Below are 16,628 nucleotides of genomic sequence, written 5' to 3'. Positions count from 1 at the left end.
GCTCGGGACTGAGAAGGTAGTATTGGAGGAGAATCAAACAGGATGAGTCATTCCGCTTGCTTGCAATTTCGGGTCTTTGTCTGCTCGGTTCATCCTTTGCATCTGCAGGGGTAGGCGAAGGGCATGCCTATTCTCTTTCTCGCCTGCGTCCGCGATCGTATTGGCCTCAAGCAGGTATTGTATTCGCATGACTTCGCGACTCGTCATGTGCACGTCCAACATGCACGCGCCTACTTTCTCCATCGAAAAGCGCAGTCCTTCCATCCTCGCGGCGTTCGTGATGCAGTATTCCAGGACTCGCCAGATCATGGACGGCTCAACCCCTCCCACCTCTTCCTCTCCCTCTGTCCCCTCGCCCTCTTCCCCGATCTCCCCGTCCACCCCTCCCATAGTCGCCTCTCCCACCTCTCCCACCCCTCTGTCCCTGCTGATTCTGCTGCTGACTCTGCTGCTCCTTCACCACATCCACAATCTCATCCGGCACCCTCAGGTACTTGATATTGTTCCCCCGCACATAGCATTCCGGCAGTCGGAAGAACTTGTCGCCCTCGGGCGAGGTCTGCACGACTTCTTTGAGGGTCAGGTTCATGTAGTTGTCGCAGGCGACGAGGTGGCCATTGAGCGTTTCGCCGTTTTTGAGCTCGACGAGCATGGGGTGGCCTTGGGCGGCGGTTAGGAGGCCGAGGGGGAGCTGCCAGTCGGATTAGTAACTAGAAGAATGTGGAGAGGAGATACATGACATACCATTGTGAAGATGTGGTGCTATCGGATCATGCTGTGGTGGTGTATGTGGTTGGATCAATGCTGTAATGTTTGCGCGAGTCAAGATTGTGAAAGCTTAATCGTGTTTAGATCTCGGCCGCACGTGCTCCTGCCTCAGGTGTCGAAGGATCTTAGGGAAGGCGCAGTCGGGCGGAGTGGAAAGAGAGCCAGAAAGCTGTCGCCTGACGAGCTGCACGTCGACGTCCCTCGAGCTGAACTCCCTCTTGCTCCTCGCGCGAGCTGCTTGCTGTTTTCACAATGCTTTTTTCCTTCGCTTCAATCGCGGTCGTTTGCTGAGCGGGCAGTATGCGCTGCTTCCTTGCGATTGCGACTGGACTGTGGGTTGGGCTTGCCGCGGCGGGGACGACGAACTACTTATATCGAGACGCGAGTGAGGCTAGAGAGATCGAGGTGTTGCACTATAGTGTGTTGAAACCTAATCAACAGAACGGCCATTGAACGAGTAAAGACTAACCAATGCTTCAGGCGCCAGCGAGGGACACACCACTCTCTCCGTACCTTGCTCAGGCTGCTTACCGGGAGAAGCTGACGAGTCTCTGGTGAGTCCACGTAACTGCCAAGGCATATTGCAGGCAGAACACTCTCAAGGAACATTGTATTGGACCTTATACTAACTGTGTTTATGCCTCAGGTCTTTGACATTCAGGTCAACCCTACACCCGACCCCACCAGCTCAGAGGTGATCGTAGGTGGGAAGACATTGCACTTGACCTGGAACGAGGGACACGCGATCGAGTCATCGACAACTCTTAACCTGCCAGATTCTTCTTCTACCCTTCGTCAGGTCGACGTCTCCTGGGAAGGTGTGGTTGATTCGCCGCCCATTTCACTTTTTGGAGACGGAAGGCCAACCCAGAACGTCAACTTTGTCGCGAAGTTCTCCGATCTTGAACCATCAACGTTGTTCAGCTTTATCCTCATTATGCGGCCTTCTTCCGAGGACCGTCTTGTCGCCGCGGTACCACACATACAGGGCGCCCCAATGGTCACCTTTGGAGCTTACAGAGACTTTTCCTCCTCCGAAAGTTTCAGCTACGCCTCCGAGGTGGACGAGAAAGCAGAAAGCTCCCGCAGCGACGAGTACGATGAGAAACCGCAGGACCGCCATAGCGATGACTTTGATCTGGAAGGAGAGGTAGAGACACTCCGCCTTCTCGAACACCAAGCGCATCAGCTCGACGTCCAAATCTCGGCAAGACGGAAAGCAATCGCTTATACACTCAAGCAGGATCGCGACAAGCTATGTATTAAACACCTCGTTAAGGAGTGCGACGGCGTCACCTGTGCCGCTCGAGCTGTTCTGCAGCGGATATGTGACAAGGTCGGCGTACGGACTGATCCTACATATGGCTTCCCCCGAGTGAAGAATTCAGGGACGCAGAAGTCCATTGCATTTCATCCGGACCAGAGGCTGGGTTCGCATAACTGCACAGGCGAGAAGAGTCACCTGGCGGAAAGCGCCAATATACCTTTGATCCAGACGAAGGGCGACAACTATGACTTCCATGCTGCCTATTACAACCAGTCGTTCGACCTCATCAATCCATCTAATCAATTCCTCCGAGCGGTTCAGATAGTGGCCGGCCTTCTCGGCATCACGGCTATCATCGCATTCATCAAGCGGAGATGCATGTCCGTAAGGAGACGACGAGAGCGTGCTGCAGATCTCGAGGAGAGGCGGAACGCGCGAGCATACAAGCGGGCAGCCCGTCGGGCATTGATGCGGAAACGGTGGAACAACTTCCTCAACACCATCAACTGCTTTGGCAGCAGGCATGATCCCATTCCAGGTGACTACGAAGAGAAGCGAGCTCTCATTCTCCAAGACTCCTTCCTCGAGCAGGATTTGGACCAAGCAGAGAAGGGTGAGGTCATGGAGGCAGAGCTCCGCGAGCTGAGATATGCCCACGAGATCGTTTCGAGTCTGGTCCGAGTGGATGACCATCGGTACGCCGTCGCTACGAACGTACACGACCCTCCGCCTTCGATGGTGCCGCTTCCACCACCACGATACGCCTCTCGACCTCAAAGCACTCGCTCCAGAGCCGCGAGCACCTACACACTCCCTTCATATTTTTCAGAAAGTCTTCCTGACTACACCTCCCGACCTGGATACGACACAGACAGCTCAAGCAGCGTTGCGAACGGGTACACGCCGTCAACTTCAGAGAGTCAAGGCCGACAGTCGCCGGTCACACCACCTTCAGACTGCTCGAGGCGGACTCGGTACACTCCTACAAGCAGTGTGCTGGAGATGTCACCGCGGGCGAGCGAGGAGACTTTGCGAACTCGGCCTTCTGGGGACAGGCAGTGTCGGGGGCAGAGCCTGGATTCTGTTTTGAGGATGTAGGACTTCGTCTTGATTTGTTGATGTTACGATATAATGGATTGTTCGATAATGAGGTAGCGGTGTTTGGGAAGCCAGTGTGGCAGGGACTCGCGCCAGGTCAATGGTTGCGTAAAGGCGTCTTGGACCTGTTCTATACCATTTTGACAATATGATGAAGGCTGCATGCTTCAGCTCTGATACTACTCAAAGGATAACACATTCTCAATACAATATTCAACGGTGACTGTTCGGTGTGCACTTTCGAAGGGCGTGGCCGCCCCCACAAGTCGACCTTTCGATGCGCTTTCTATTCACGCCATTCACTTTCATGTGTCAAATTTTGATGGCACTTCCGCTCTTTCATTCATAAAGCTACATCGTTTCTCTCACTTTCCCGCTGCACATGATTGTCGCTACTGCAAGATTGAAATTGACGGAGAACACCATCTCTCGCGCACTACAGTATCGGCGGTTCTTCTCATCAACGACAATAATGGTAACGTACTCACAACCCTACGATCTTCCCATCGAATCTAATGGGTGTACAAGCAGGCTCAGTCACAGTCACTACAAAACCTTACACGGACGCGGCTGCTGTTCCACTATGACGGCTCTTTACGGACAAACAATACCAGCATTCTATCCCTCCAGGCATACAACAGCCTACCGGAAGCAGACCAAGGCCTCATCAAACCCGGCAGCATCAACCCCAGTCCCACTCACGCCCTTATCACCGAGTCTACGATTTTCCACCCGCAGGGCGGCGGCCAGCCCTCAGACGCCGGCAAGATCACCACTTCGGAAGAGGATGACGCCAGCACCTTCGAAGTGAACATGGTTCGCCACGCCTTTACCGCCCCATCCGTAGTCCTGCACTTCGGCCACTTCCCTTCCGGCCATTCGCCGCAGCGAGAGGAACTCACAGAAGGTTCCTCTGTAACTCAACACATCGACGCGGAAAAGCGCCTTCTGTGTTCCCGCCTCCACACCGCCGGCCACGTCCTCGGTGCCGCAGTCCGACATCTACTGGAAAACAAGATTGAAGGCTTCGATGAACTCAAAGCCTCCCACTTCCCCGACTCCGCTGCCTGCGAGTTCTCTGGCTCAATCCCGGGGGACCAGAAACAACCGATCCAGGAGCGCGTCAACGAGTACGTGGACAAGCATATGCCGGTCGAAGTACAGTTCTGGAGCAAAGACGACTTTAAATCTCACGATCTCGAACGGCTGATACCAGGGGATGAGGAGTGGGATGCTATCGCGGAGACGGAGCTACCGAGGAAAGATAAGATCAGGGTGGTGAATATTGTGGGTGCGGAGGTGTATCCGTGTGGTGGTACGCATGTTGGTGAGACAGGGGAGTGTGGGAAGGTGACGGTGAGGAAGATTGGGAGGAGTAAGGGGACGAGTAGGGTGGGGTATAATGTAGATTAGATGCATACACTGGTGGAGGAGGTTAAATGTATACTTAGGCCCTAGTAAATGACTAGAAATACATCTACTCTAGCTCTGAAAATGTGTCTTTTTGCAGGAGGATACATCTTATGGAGCACTTTGGCCATTTTGCCTTAGTCATCCTCCAACCCCGACCTCACCTATTAGCTCGCAAAGCTTCCATCGCAACTTCCGCGACACAACACGTCAATGCTATGAACGCGAGTCGACTGGCAATCGATCCGCTCTGGCAATGCATCTGTCCCTCATGGACCACCAGCACGTCGCGAGCGGCTGCGCGCCTTGTCACCCGCCCACGACGTCCGACTTTCCAATGCCTTCAAGCCCCCCGTTCTGCGCGGCGGAAGACCGATGCCGAAATACAGCGCTACCAGAACATAGGAGCGTCCACTCCCGACCGATATGTGCCTGTACTAAACCCTATCGCTACTTCGGCTCCTGAGCGACTTACGGAAGAGCATCATCCAAGGAAGCAGAAATCGAAGACGAGGAAAGCCGAGGAGCAGCTGTCAGAAACGAGCATAGACTGGCGCAACGAGTCCACCCTGGCTATCTACGACCACATGCGTGGCATAGCTATTGATGGCAACGTCAAGCTATGTCGATACCTGGCAACGATATTGGTGAGAGAACGAAGGGAGCCGCCGAATATACAGCTGTACAACATGTTGATACTGAGCAACGTCGGGCACGAGGATGGCATGGGCTTCAGGGTTGGAGAGTTGATAGCAGACATGGAGAAGGATGGCATACAGCCGGATAGTGGGACGTGCCATGCTGGGTTGAAAGTGCTGGCGGTGCATCCGGATCATATCACCAGGGCAGATATACTGGAGTATATGACGAAGAACTGGATCCAATTGTCGGAGGATGGGGCGCATGATGTCGCGGCGGGGCTGTTTAGGGAAGGATTGTTCGAGCAGGCGTTGTTGAGGCTGGACATGATGCGAGCGGATGAGATGCTGATCTCGCCCTGGTTGCTGGACATGGCTGTCTACATTCTCTGCGAGGCGAACGAGGTCCAGGAGGCTTATCGCATCATGCGACAGCGGGTAGATTCTTCCGAAATCAACATCAGTCGGAGCCTGTGGATGTTCTTTCTGGATAAGGCGAGCGAGAACCGCCACCATCCCGGTACCGCTCTAGCTTGGAAGGCGCAGGTCGAACAGCACTTTATCAACCCAGCATCAGGCATTTGTCTCAACGTCCTTGCTACGTCAGCCCAAGCAGCGGACGCAGAGATGGCCACAGATGTCTTCACGCATCTCAGCAAACGCAGCGCCACTTTTCAGCCCATCCACTACGAGCTACTCATCAGCACATACCTCGCTACCGACCCGCCTGACCTTCCTCGCGCTCTGACTATCCTCACAATCATGGCTCTTGAGAAGGTCGAGCCCACCCCATCCGAGACCCGAGCACTCTTCCTATACATGCGCGACAAACCTCACACTCCCCCGGAAGCCATCACCGTCTTCCGCGAGCTTCACCGGCAAGGTCGCAAAATCCCTATCGCAGCCCTCAACGTCATCATTGAAAGCTACGTGGAGCAGGGCAATCTCGCCGACGCCATGAAACTCTACAAACAGATCCACACCTTCGCTCCCTTGTCAGGAGGCGCACAAAAGTCCTTCGCGAACATCGAGACCTTCAATCTGCTTCTCAAAGGCTGCAGGAACGCCGAGCCGCCGGACGAACAACAAGCCTCCTTCCTCGTGTCCGAGCTGCTTGCCCTGCGAGTCCCGCCCACAGCTCTAACCTACGACCGCCTCATCCTCCTCTTCATGCGCGCCGGCCTGCACCACCTCCGAACCGCCGCCGAAACAGAACCCCCCGACCGCTCGTCCAAACTCCGCGCCCGCGGCCTCGAACTCCTAGAATGGTCCTACCGCCATTTCACAGAAATGCGTCCGTTGGGCTGGCTACCGCGTTTCGGCACGCTGGAAAATTTGTCCGTGGCCCTGGCGGGCGTGGGGGATTGGCGGTGCTGGGATGTGCTGCAGGTTGCGGAGGATGAGGGGGAGAAGATTAATGGGTGGGAGGAAAAGGGCGGGGCGGTGAGGAGGAATGTTGAGGGGGCTTGGGCGGAGGCGCAGGGGAAGGGGGAGAGTGGGGATAAGAGTGAGGAAGTTGAGGAGGGAGTGTACGGGGTAGGGAGGCTGGGTGAAAGGGCGGCTGCTGCTGCGTGAGAAGGGAAGAGTATATGGCATCTAAGATGAATGAAAAGATCTTGCGCCAACTGCCACCCTTGTCGTACCGATCATCCAATACTTCTGGCTAACAGCTGGAGGTCCTCTTCAGCATGCTCGAGTCTCCCAAAGCTGCCAACTGACAAGACGCTCCCATAACTCGAGTCCGCAATAGCCTGACCGTCCGGGTGGGAACAAATGCGACCACGCCTCCGACTTTGCTGCAATGAACGCCTGACTACCAGCAGCCAGCGTTCTCCGCCACATCGACATAACTGTCGTTACTCCGACCGCCATCGCCGTAGGCGCGCGGCGAAGGTCTATGAATGACCTGGTCTCTTCACCCTGCAAGTGTAGTACCACCAGCCGCTGCCGGACGTCACGCTCGATAGCGACGTCGAGCACGTTCCCCTTCCAACAACGAGGCTGGCCAGTGCACGTAGCAATGTGACACCAGTTATCTAAGGTCACCAAGCCGCCTTGTCCCGCATACCATTTGTCAGAGGACCCATTGATTGATGAGATAGCACTGACGGTGTGCAGACGACATCGATCGCTACGCGCACGGCGCCGGTGGCTGGGCACAGATCAAGTGGGCCTTCCACAAGCGCGTGTGATGGCGGAAGGAATTCACACACTCCTCCATGCAGTAAGAGGTCGACGGCCATTGCGTTGAAAATACGGGAACGTTCACCGCCGTGAATCCCTCGACATAGGCTCAATGGCTGTCAGCATGACCAATGACAGTGGCTACATCATGTTATGCGGTTGTTGATCATATGTGCACATCTTATTGGCTCTCGTGGGTTTTAGCTGTAATCGATGGTCTCTGCTGTCGAGTTCCGAGTCAAGCCTGATCGTCAATTACACTCAATAAGACAAGTTAGGAACGGCGAATGAAAAGTGTCAAGCACAAGCCGCTGTATCATTCATACGTATCCTAGGGGTATCACAGTCGCTATCAACAAGTCGTCACGCTCCAGTCAAATCCAAAACCTCAACACCGCTCTTCCTCCAGCCCTGCAGCTTCGCTTTACCGCCGCTGTTCTTCCATCCGCTGCCATCACCCGTCATGTCAATCGCCTCCGCATCCACCGTTTTCCATGAGCCCTCCAAGCTTTCTCGGAGGTGGATGCGCTTCTTCAGAACATGCTGTCGCGGTGACTTGCGGATGGGCTGGGTGGCTGAAGCCTGTGCACGAGGCGAGCGTCGGGCGCTGGGTGCTGAGTGAGACGGCATAGATGTGGTCGGTTTCGCCGTAATCTCCCTCGCCGGAAGCTCCAATATGGGCGGCAGCTCTTCCTCATCATCGTCTAGATCTGGAAGCGGCGGAGGATGACTTTGACTCGCACGTTCTTCCACCTCTGGTTGCGCAGCAGGAACTAGATCCGCACTGTGTCGATGCACCGGCCTCGGAGTCAGATCGCCATCTTCATCAGGCAGAAGGAAGCCGCCGCCCACATCCGTCGAGCCGCGATGCGGACGAAGGAAAGCAGATGGACTGGCGAGGTCACCATCGTCGGAGGCCGGACTATCGATCTCGATTGGACGACCGAATCCACCGGCAAGTCCGGACGGAGTGCTCGGCCTGGCTGGGGAAACAAACAGACCGTCTCCGTCGTCGGTAGGTCCAATCGCCGGCTCAGTCTGCCAACGCTTGAGAGCACCCTTCTTCCGCCTTTTAGTCACGGTATCCGGGAGCTTACCAGGCGAGTAGTCGAGCTCTGGATCTGCGATGGTGGTTGCAGTGCGAACAAACTGTGACCTGATATTTGGTGGTGTCGGGGTGAGTGGCCGGCTTCCTGCACTGCCGAAATCGCTGGGAGCCTTGTGAAGGGGACTGCGATTGATTGTGGGCGATGAAAGCAAGTCCACTATGTCCGGCTCCTGCCGAGCGACAACTTCCTTCGGCTTGCGAGGCGAAGGCGGGTAGTAGGAGAATATAGTTCTTTGGCTCAATGCTGGCGAGGAGAAATCAGGCGGGGGTCTCTTCTTATTGGTCCTTTTCAGCGTCTTCTCCATCTCGATATCGCGACCTTGAGACGGCGCATTGCGACTTGCATTAGCATTTCTTGGTGCAAGGGCAGCTGCGGAGGACGAGTGCGCTGAGCTGGTATCCTGGTGAGCCTTCGGACGAACTGCGGCCGGACTAGACATGGCCAGATCCAGCACTTCAACGGTTTCCGAGGCGCCCGCCCGATTGCTTGCAGGCAGATATAAATCTGCTGGGATCTGTGTGGATGGCAGCTTGAATGTCGCAACAGCGGCGAACTCTTTCTCGCTTAAGCCTTCGCTGCCACTCGCCCCGTTGAGCGACGAAGGCATCGGATCCTGGCTCTTGTCTTTCGGCTGACGTCCACTGCCAGGCTTTGTGACCCTCGCGTAGTTCATGATGGCATTTGCCGGCATATCGTTTGCTTTAGCCTTCGACTTCTTCGCTCTCGGCTTTGCTGAGTGCATGTTCAGACTGCCCTTGCCGACGGCGCGAGCTTGCCGTCTCTGCTTCAAGAACTCCTTCGGATCTTTGCTCGTCGATTCGAAGTCCTCGACCAGCAGCGGGCAGCCGATTTGCAAGAATGTTCGCTGGATCCACAGCTTCTCTGGCTGAGATGGATCGTATGGCTTGAAGTTGCGTTTCTTTGGTGATTTGGGTGCCTCCTCACCGTTCTCGTCCTGCGTGCTGGAGGGCAGCTGCATGAAGTCAGACTCGGCATCACTTGTGTCATCTTCTGGCCCGCCAGCTGGAACGATCTCGTCGTCTTCATCTTCAATGCTCAAGTCGATAGGCACGAACTTCTCAGGGACGAACGATATCCGGTACTCCAGCTCACCATCGAGGGTTTTGTGATTTCGCTGGCCATGGATTGCCAAGATCATCTCATGCTCCCTCTCTTCTTGTGCCCCCAATTCTAGCTGCTCGACTGCAGCGCCACGCAATCGAAACTCACGGATAAGCAGAGCTGGAGCAAGATTCTTGATAAACTTCTTCGCACCGCCAATGCATCTCCAGTCGAATGCATCCCCAGCAAAACTTCTCAGAGCTGCGAAATCCATCGGCTGATCCCACTTCAGTTCCTGTCTCAAGCGGGCCAGCTTCTCGGCAGTCGAAACGCAGGGATGGGTGTAAAAGCCAAGGACTTCGCGGTTGGGAAAGTCGTCTGGGATGACAAGACTTGCGTTACGTCGTTTGAACAGCTTTGACTCATTCGTTTTGACTTCGTGGCGTAGCCTGTCCCTCCATCCGTCAAGTCCTGCAGCATCTTTCCTTCCCAAAGCACAGAGATCATTGCCGAAGCCAGCCCTCGCAGCATCACAAGCCAGCTTAGGTCCACATCCAGGAATGCCTTCCGGCAGGTAGTCGCCTCCGCTCATTAAAGCAACCAGAATCATGCCATTGGGGTCGAGTCCGCTTTTTGACTTCGTTTCGTCAGCTCGGTGCACGTCAACGTGGGTAGGCGTTTTCGTTGTGTTCTCGGCAGTCCAGTTTCGTAATGTGACACCAGATCCAAACATCAACGTATCGACGTCCTCACTCAGAACAGCATCCACAATGCCCTCGCGCTGTAGCAGCGCACATTCTGCTTCCGCCTCCCCGGGTGCCACGTGCCATGGATAGCCGAATTGCTTCAGAAGCTGCTTTGCCAGGAACTCCGGGACGCTCGCGACTCGAACGCCGGGTCCGCCGACCTTCTTGTTCCGCTTGAAGAGGGGCTTGTTTGGACCATCAAAAACAAACAGTGGGTGGATGTTCAAGCTGAGTAGTCGGAGAAGCCGATAGTAGAAAGTCCGTAAGGCTGGGTTGGAGCCGCCTTTCCCAGACTGTATCTGAAAGAGCCATATGCTGATGTCGATCGCAAGGCGGAAGGGCCGGTTGTTCGTTGTGTAGTACTGCGCGGACAGCTTGGCCAAGGAAATCCGCTGTCCATGTCCAATCTGAGCGAACAAGCCGTGGATTCCCATGGTAATTATATGTTATCGAGCCATGTGAGCCAGTTCATTTGATGGTATATCCAAGGCTGCTGTGAGCAAGTGAGGTGGCGGCTGTTGAAGAACGTTGCCCCCTCGGCCACCCGTAGCAACCACGCTAGGCCAGATTCGACACTTTCACGTGTCACCGTGTAAAGCACCGCACTGAGATCTCAAACCCGGACTACTATCATTTGTATACTGTTCGTTCTTCTTTTCGAAGCCAACGGCGCTGACCGGATCTGCTTCAGTATGCCAACGGCATAGCAGTCTCTGCTTCAACAATACTCCCTGAACGAATGAAGCGAACGAGGACAACGATAAACAGCCCGCCTTGAATCGATACACAACACGATCCCAATTCACCAGGCGGATAGACAGAAGAGTACAGTCGCATCCACAACCGCAAAGCCGAGATGTCGTACAGCGAACGCTCTACATCGCCGGATCCTCTCATACAACCTTCTCCGCCTCCAGCAACACGAACACGGAATCAAGTCGGAAGGAGATCGCGAACCCTCGTACCACGGTCAAACAACGTCGAGTCGCCGTCGAAATCGTTCATCATGGACGCAGGCAAGCCTGGCGACGGTGGTAGTCCTTGGCGCATCAAGGTCACAGTCGAGGCTGAACCGCAGGACGGAGGAAGCCCGGCGAAGCGGAGGACGAGGACAACGAGAGTGCCTTTGAAGGGCGGCATGAGTAGCAGTCCGGTGAAGCGGAGCAGTGGGAAGTCAAAAGCGATCGCAGACGATGAGAGCGAGTTAGAGGTCAAGCGGCCACAGAGGAAGAGGAAGGGCACGCCTATTCGCAGGACGGTGCGGGCATCGCAGGAGACGGACAGTGATGGATGGATTGCTGGAGGAAGACATGGCACACCAGCCGGACAGATTCAGATGTCTCAGAAGTTGCAGGAGGAGATGTCGTCGCCTAACAAGCGTCGCTCGCCAGGTACCGACCATGAGCACAGAGCTTCTTCTGCAACACGAAGCATTCAGAAATCGCGGCAACCGAACGGCGGGCCAGTCATTTCGAAGCAGCTCACCCTCAGCGAGGAGTCTGAAGACGAAGATGAGCAGTCCGTGGACCCTCGCAATCTACAGAGCGACATGACAGTAGCCAACGAAGACTTCACCATGATCTCCGTGGACGAGCTTGAAAGCTTGAAGCAGAACACATCGCTCATCGACAACTCTGGAATCGAAAAGAGTGTTGCGAGCGTCAGCTACATGCCTTCATCGCCACCCGTTGCTCATGTTAACCGGTCTTCTCGCCAGCAGCTTCCGGTGGAGTATCCAAACATTGCTCACCAGGCCGAAGAAGCCAAAATCCAATCTAGTGCGATGAAGCAGGCGCAGTACAATTCGGACTTCCAGAGAAGCTCGAACTTCGCTGCAAGGCAGTCCCATCCTACGCCAGTTTCGAACGATCCCATCGGTAGTGAGTCGTTCGAGCGGACGCAACCTCAAGCTTCGGGGGTTGAGGAGGCAGCTGCGAGTCGAAGCACCGTGGTCAACGAAGATGCGGATCTCGGAGCAGATGACGATCGCGAGGACGGGGACATACACGGGGAGGACGATGGTGGTACTGGCGGTGAACTGGACATCTGGGCCGAAGAGGCGTCCCGGTCACTCGACGAAGACCAAGAACAGAGTCACCGAATGCCGGCCATGCGACCTGAATCGCGTCCGCCACAACTCGAAGACCTATTCTCTGATCAGCCATTAAAACCTCCAAGGCCTGAGATCCCTCGTACATGGCGGAGGACGTCTGGCGCGGACTTTTCATATGTCGACTCCCCAGCTCACGACCTTGTGGCGGACCGCAAGGTCTCCGCTGCGTCCACGGACGGCGAAGCTGCTGGGAGCAGGAGTAGTGCTGGTGTACTCACGCCACCTGAGAGCAGCGACGACGGTTCCGAACAAATCTCTGGGGACCAGGATGGAGATATGGAGGAATACGACATCTCTTTGACCCAGCCGGATGCTGCAGACACGCAGCTTCACAACGACGTCCTGGAGACAGACAGTAGACCGACCTTGCCAACACGCGGTGAAGCGACTAGTGGTCTCTCAGACTCCGAGTCTGGCGTTACGAGTCCTGATGGGGAAGATACAGGCGTGTTCTGGCAACGAAATCTTCCCAACATCTACCAAAGGCCCAGGAGGCCGAGAGTGGGACAGAAGCAGAAGGCTATGGACTTGAGCGATCTGCTAAACCTCGAGGGGTCACACAAAAACACCTCACTAGCCCAGACCAAAGATGCCGCTGGACCGAACGATCGCATCTCTACGCAGGCTCCAAGGGCACCGTCACGACCAGCTCTTGCTGGGCAAAAAGAGAAGCTCATCAGCAGTCCGCTTAGAAAGAGCCTGTTCAAGAGCAGTAGGCTTGGTGAAAGTGCTTCGACAAGCTCGGATGTACAGCCTGTTCGGAGAGCAATTGTCGGTAGGACGTACGTATCACGGCGGAGTCGAATGACTACCAGAGGGCAAGAGGGCGCCGATGAACCGTCAAAGACAGAAGACTCGCTCGATAGCTTCAGCAGCAAGGACAGTGACCAACGCCAGATCTTGAGCGAGATGAGTCAGGCGACGCATCAGAAGAGCACCAGCAACCTACGCAATGAGTGGCAGGGCGCTGCTTCTCACAGCCCGCATTCCAGTGAAAGCAGTCAGTCTCATGTCTCCGAGATTGCAGATGATGCCTACGAAGGCTCATCGGTGCATCCCGAGACTGAGACTGAGGAGATTGAGCAAGAAGACGACGAGGAGGAGGAGTTGGAGGAGGAGGAGTTGGAGGAGGAGGAGGAAGGAGAGCAGCCGAGCCGCAGCTATGAGGAGCACCTCAATCTTGAGTCACCTCAGAAGATTAGCGTCAAGTTCAACGACTCTGCTGGCACTTCTGACTTGCTGGCACCAAAGAAGGCGTATCCACCACTATTCGCCAACCATGCCGTTTCATCTCAAGCGGCGCAGGCGAAGTCTCCTCCTTCGGTAACACTCGTTGGCAAGAAGCGTACCACAACAGAAGACCAGGCGCAAGGCGGCATCTTCTCACGTCTCAGCACTAACTTCTGGTCCGCTGTCGTCAGACCGTCGGGACCCACACTCGTCGAGCAGCCTCCCGAACCAGAGTACCCTCGCTCTCTGCGCGCTCACATCCGAAGTCGGTACGGCGTCCTCAGCGATCAGCATCCCTGGACTATGGCGCACATGCGGACACTGCACCGCTTATTGAACTCCTGCACGAGCGGCAAATCCGATTCAATCGTGCCCAAGACGGGGCCGTTGCCGTACGCGCTGGAGAATCTCATCGGCAAGGAGCTTCAATGCGTGACCCAATTTCGATGGAAGTTCACCGAGCAGCACGCCCACGTCGTCGACGCCTTCATGCAGGTCCTTGTGCCAGCCCACTACATCGAATCCATGAAAAGTGGCGAGGTGGACTTTATTGGCGACTCGGAAGCGAAGAAGTATCGAGGCTTGATCAGTGGTCGACATGGAGATGATCTGGTGTTCAGCGACTGGTTAGGGCTTAGGTCACCTCGGGGCAAGATCGAGAGGGACTTTGTGGTGAAGGCGCTGGGGAACTGTGTAAGCGCCAACATTTTGACTGCGGAGAAGGAGGCTGCGGAGGTGGAGAGGAGGAGGAAGATGGCGGCTGAGAGGGTGGTTTGGGAGAGGAGGCGCAGGTCTGGGTGGGAGGAGAGCTGGGAGGAGAGTGAGGGCTAACGAGGCTGTAGTAAGCTTCGTTGCGCCATGATGTGTTGGAGACTGCTTTGTTGTCCAGGAAGGACCGGAGTCAAGCAAGATACCCAAGTGAGCATTTTCTAGAGCTCGTCCCTATACTGTAGACTCAGACCTAAACCTTGTTGTACATTGTCATTGATGCCGGGCCTGGTTGTGCTTGATTCAGCATCGTTCGAATTTTCATCGTCCCACTCATGCTTCGAGCATGATTCGTAAGGCGCGTTGACCCGCGCGGCCCCTCGATGGCTGATATGGGGCGTGAACCGGTCGGTATGAGTGAGAACGGAATGTCTGGCGATTTACCAAGCGGTCAATGACGGCAGAACCCAGAGACGGGACACTTCTCATCACTCGGTGCGTGGTGGTTGTGCGCCCACTGAGCGAGGCAAGCCTAGCTGACCGATGATCCTCCGCTCCGCCTCAAGACACTCGCGGCAGGCGTCACCGCGCTTTCGCTCCCTCTCCCTGATTCTGTCGCCCCAGACCTTGATGTAGAGTTGAGTCTCCTTCGTATCACCCGTGAGACGAGCCGACAGTCGTCCAAACTCAGGAGCTCCATGAGGTAGGCAGTTCAGTCGTGACCTCAACGACTTTGGACCCCAACCGTGCTGGCACTGCAGTATGATAAGGTTCATGTACCCAAACCTGCCTCCGTCCAATTCTCTAACACATCCGTGTAGGATAGCGATGAAGAGTTTGCTGCGCGAATATCCGCCTGGGGGCAGACCGATATCGAGCTCTCTTCCCGAGAGCCTGATGTGAAGACCAAGATTGGACATGGCGAAGGGAACTCTATCGAGCACCGAAGGCTTGTAGATTACGTCGCCGCAGTGCTGGAAGCATTTGACGTCTGGAGCTAGGACGCCGGTGCTCTCTGCATCGGGATTGTCGTATCGCCAGGGGAAGATGGAGCGGTCGTAAGAGCTCTTGATGATTTCTTCCTGGAGACGGAGCAGTGCCTTTGGGCCTTCCCCGTACAGCAGAGGCATGTTGACATCGAATAGACCCATCAGGCTGTACGCTCTATCCTCAAGTCTGGTGGTCTGACGGTGAGCGGCCCAGCTCATGCGACGTGCGATGGTTGCCGATGCCACAGACAAGTCATGGGAAAGGTACTCGAGCTGGATGCCGGTGATCCTGGAGATGCGTTCGTTTAGCGGGAAACCAAGAATACCGGACCCTGGAACCCGTTCAACGTATTCTTCGGAGTCAGCGGCCGTCCCTAGATGGCCAAAAACCTCCCACGTCCGGTCACAAAATACCACCGTCGAGGGAGCAAGCAGCTCCTGCAGCGTCCAGCCTCTGTTGAACCATTCGCTGGAGTCGAAAGCATTCCAGAAGAGATAAGGTGGCGTGGATGCGTTGGGCGCAACGTCGTTCATGTAGACGTAGCATTCTTTCGCTTCTTGATACCTTACAGACGCCCAAAGAAGGACCCGTTAGCTCATGCCAAATGCGTTTGTCGCGGACGTCTTGAATAGAGTGCAAAGGTCTACAGGTCGTCAACTCACCAAGTGAACATGGAGTTAATAGCCTCGGACAGCTCCTGACTACTTTGTTTATTGATACACATCGTGTCCACCCAGATCCACTCAAGTGACTCCTCAGCAATGGGATTGACAGGAGTCCCGCCTTGGCCGTCGCCATCCTCGACATCGTCTGGACGCTCCTGTGATGGTGACGCAAGATCAAAGATCTTTCGTTTCTTGACGAAGGCACAGAAGTCCAGGACCTTCTTGTACCCTGCTGCTTCCTTCCTTCGGCCCTTGCGGAAGTCCTTGAAAGTGATCTCGTCATCGCTCCATCGGTGTGAAAGTATACCGTAGGGCGGGACCTGGTGGTCGAAGAACTCCTTGAATTGCAGCGTGTGCACGTTGAGAAGCCGCATTGCTTCGACAGAACAACAGACTTGACATGGCTTCTTCGAACGCTCAAAATCAGCAAATACCACACAAAAAGAGAGAAAGGTGTAGATGGTGGCGTGAGTCCTGCACGCCAGAGCTCTAAGCAAGCCGGTGAGTAGAGCTGTCCAATGCGCATCAACTACAGGGCTGGAGAGATCGCACGAGAAGCGGACCGTGGCCCTGTGTTGCCAACCAGGTATTGCCATTCCATTCCATTTCACCTCGCACCCACTATCAATACATCCCCATC

General features: G+C 55.3%; 7 protein-coding genes across 7 annotated transcripts; 4 read left to right on the top strand and 3 right to left on the bottom strand.

The window, feature by feature from the left end:
* Positions 1-316: 316 nt before the first annotated feature.
* On the bottom strand, positions 317-747 carry LSM4 (RNA processing protein; the record flags this gene model as incomplete). The annotated part of the gene is made up of 2 exons (XM_064798283.1): positions 317-691; positions 745-747. The coding sequence occupies 2 exons, from the start codon at positions 745-747 to the stop codon at positions 317-319; spliced, it is 378 nt and encodes a 125-aa protein (XP_064664517.1).
* A 321-nt stretch (positions 748-1,068) lies between these two features.
* LTR77_001018 (uncharacterized protein) lies at positions 1,069-3,133 on the top strand (the record flags this gene model as incomplete). The annotated part of the gene is made up of 3 exons (XM_064798282.1): positions 1,069-1,186; positions 1,249-1,322; positions 1,415-3,133. The coding sequence occupies 3 exons, from the start codon at positions 1,069-1,071 to the stop codon at positions 3,131-3,133; spliced, it is 1,911 nt and encodes a 636-aa protein (XP_064664516.1).
* A 472-nt stretch (positions 3,134-3,605) lies between these two features.
* LTR77_001017 (uncharacterized protein) lies at positions 3,606-4,546 on the top strand (the record flags this gene model as incomplete). Its single annotated transcript, XM_064798281.1, has 2 exons — positions 3,606-3,608; positions 3,665-4,546. 2 exons carry the CDS (start codon positions 3,606-3,608, stop codon positions 4,544-4,546), a joined length of 885 nt encoding a protein of 294 aa, XP_064664515.1.
* A 215-nt stretch (positions 4,547-4,761) lies between these two features.
* LTR77_001016 (uncharacterized protein) lies at positions 4,762-6,756 on the top strand (the record flags this gene model as incomplete). Its single annotated transcript, XM_064798280.1, has 1 exon — positions 4,762-6,756. One exon carries the CDS (start codon positions 4,762-4,764, stop codon positions 6,754-6,756), a length of 1,995 nt encoding a protein of 664 aa, XP_064664514.1.
* A 972-nt stretch (positions 6,757-7,728) lies between these two features.
* On the bottom strand, positions 7,729-10,716 carry LTR77_001015 (uncharacterized protein; the record flags this gene model as incomplete). The annotated part of the gene is made up of 1 exon (XM_064798279.1): positions 7,729-10,716. One exon carries the CDS (start codon positions 10,714-10,716, stop codon positions 7,729-7,731), a length of 2,988 nt encoding a protein of 995 aa, XP_064664513.1.
* Positions 10,717-11,288: 572 nt separating this feature from the next.
* On the top strand, positions 11,289-14,456 carry LTR77_001014 (uncharacterized protein; the record flags this gene model as incomplete). The annotated part of the gene is made up of 1 exon (XM_064798278.1): positions 11,289-14,456. The coding sequence occupies one exon, from the start codon at positions 11,289-11,291 to the stop codon at positions 14,454-14,456; it is 3,168 nt and encodes a 1,055-aa protein (XP_064664512.1).
* A 365-nt stretch (positions 14,457-14,821) lies between these two features.
* LTR77_001013 (uncharacterized protein) lies at positions 14,822-16,362 on the bottom strand (the record flags this gene model as incomplete). The annotated part of the gene is made up of 2 exons (XM_064798277.1): positions 14,822-15,887; positions 15,986-16,362. The coding sequence occupies 2 exons, from the start codon at positions 16,360-16,362 to the stop codon at positions 14,822-14,824; spliced, it is 1,443 nt and encodes a 480-aa protein (XP_064664511.1).
* Positions 16,363-16,628: the final 266 nt, after the last annotated feature.

Source organism: Saxophila tyrrhenica (genome assembly GCF_035928015.1).
Source record: "Saxophila tyrrhenica strain CCFEE 5935 chromosome Unknown scaffold_1, whole genome shotgun sequence".
Lineage (NCBI taxonomy): Eukaryota > Fungi > Ascomycota > Dothideomycetes > Mycosphaerellales > Extremaceae > Saxophila > Saxophila tyrrhenica.
The sequence above is the reverse complement of the archived record's forward strand: the minus strand, read 5'-3'. Positions and strand labels throughout refer to the sequence as shown.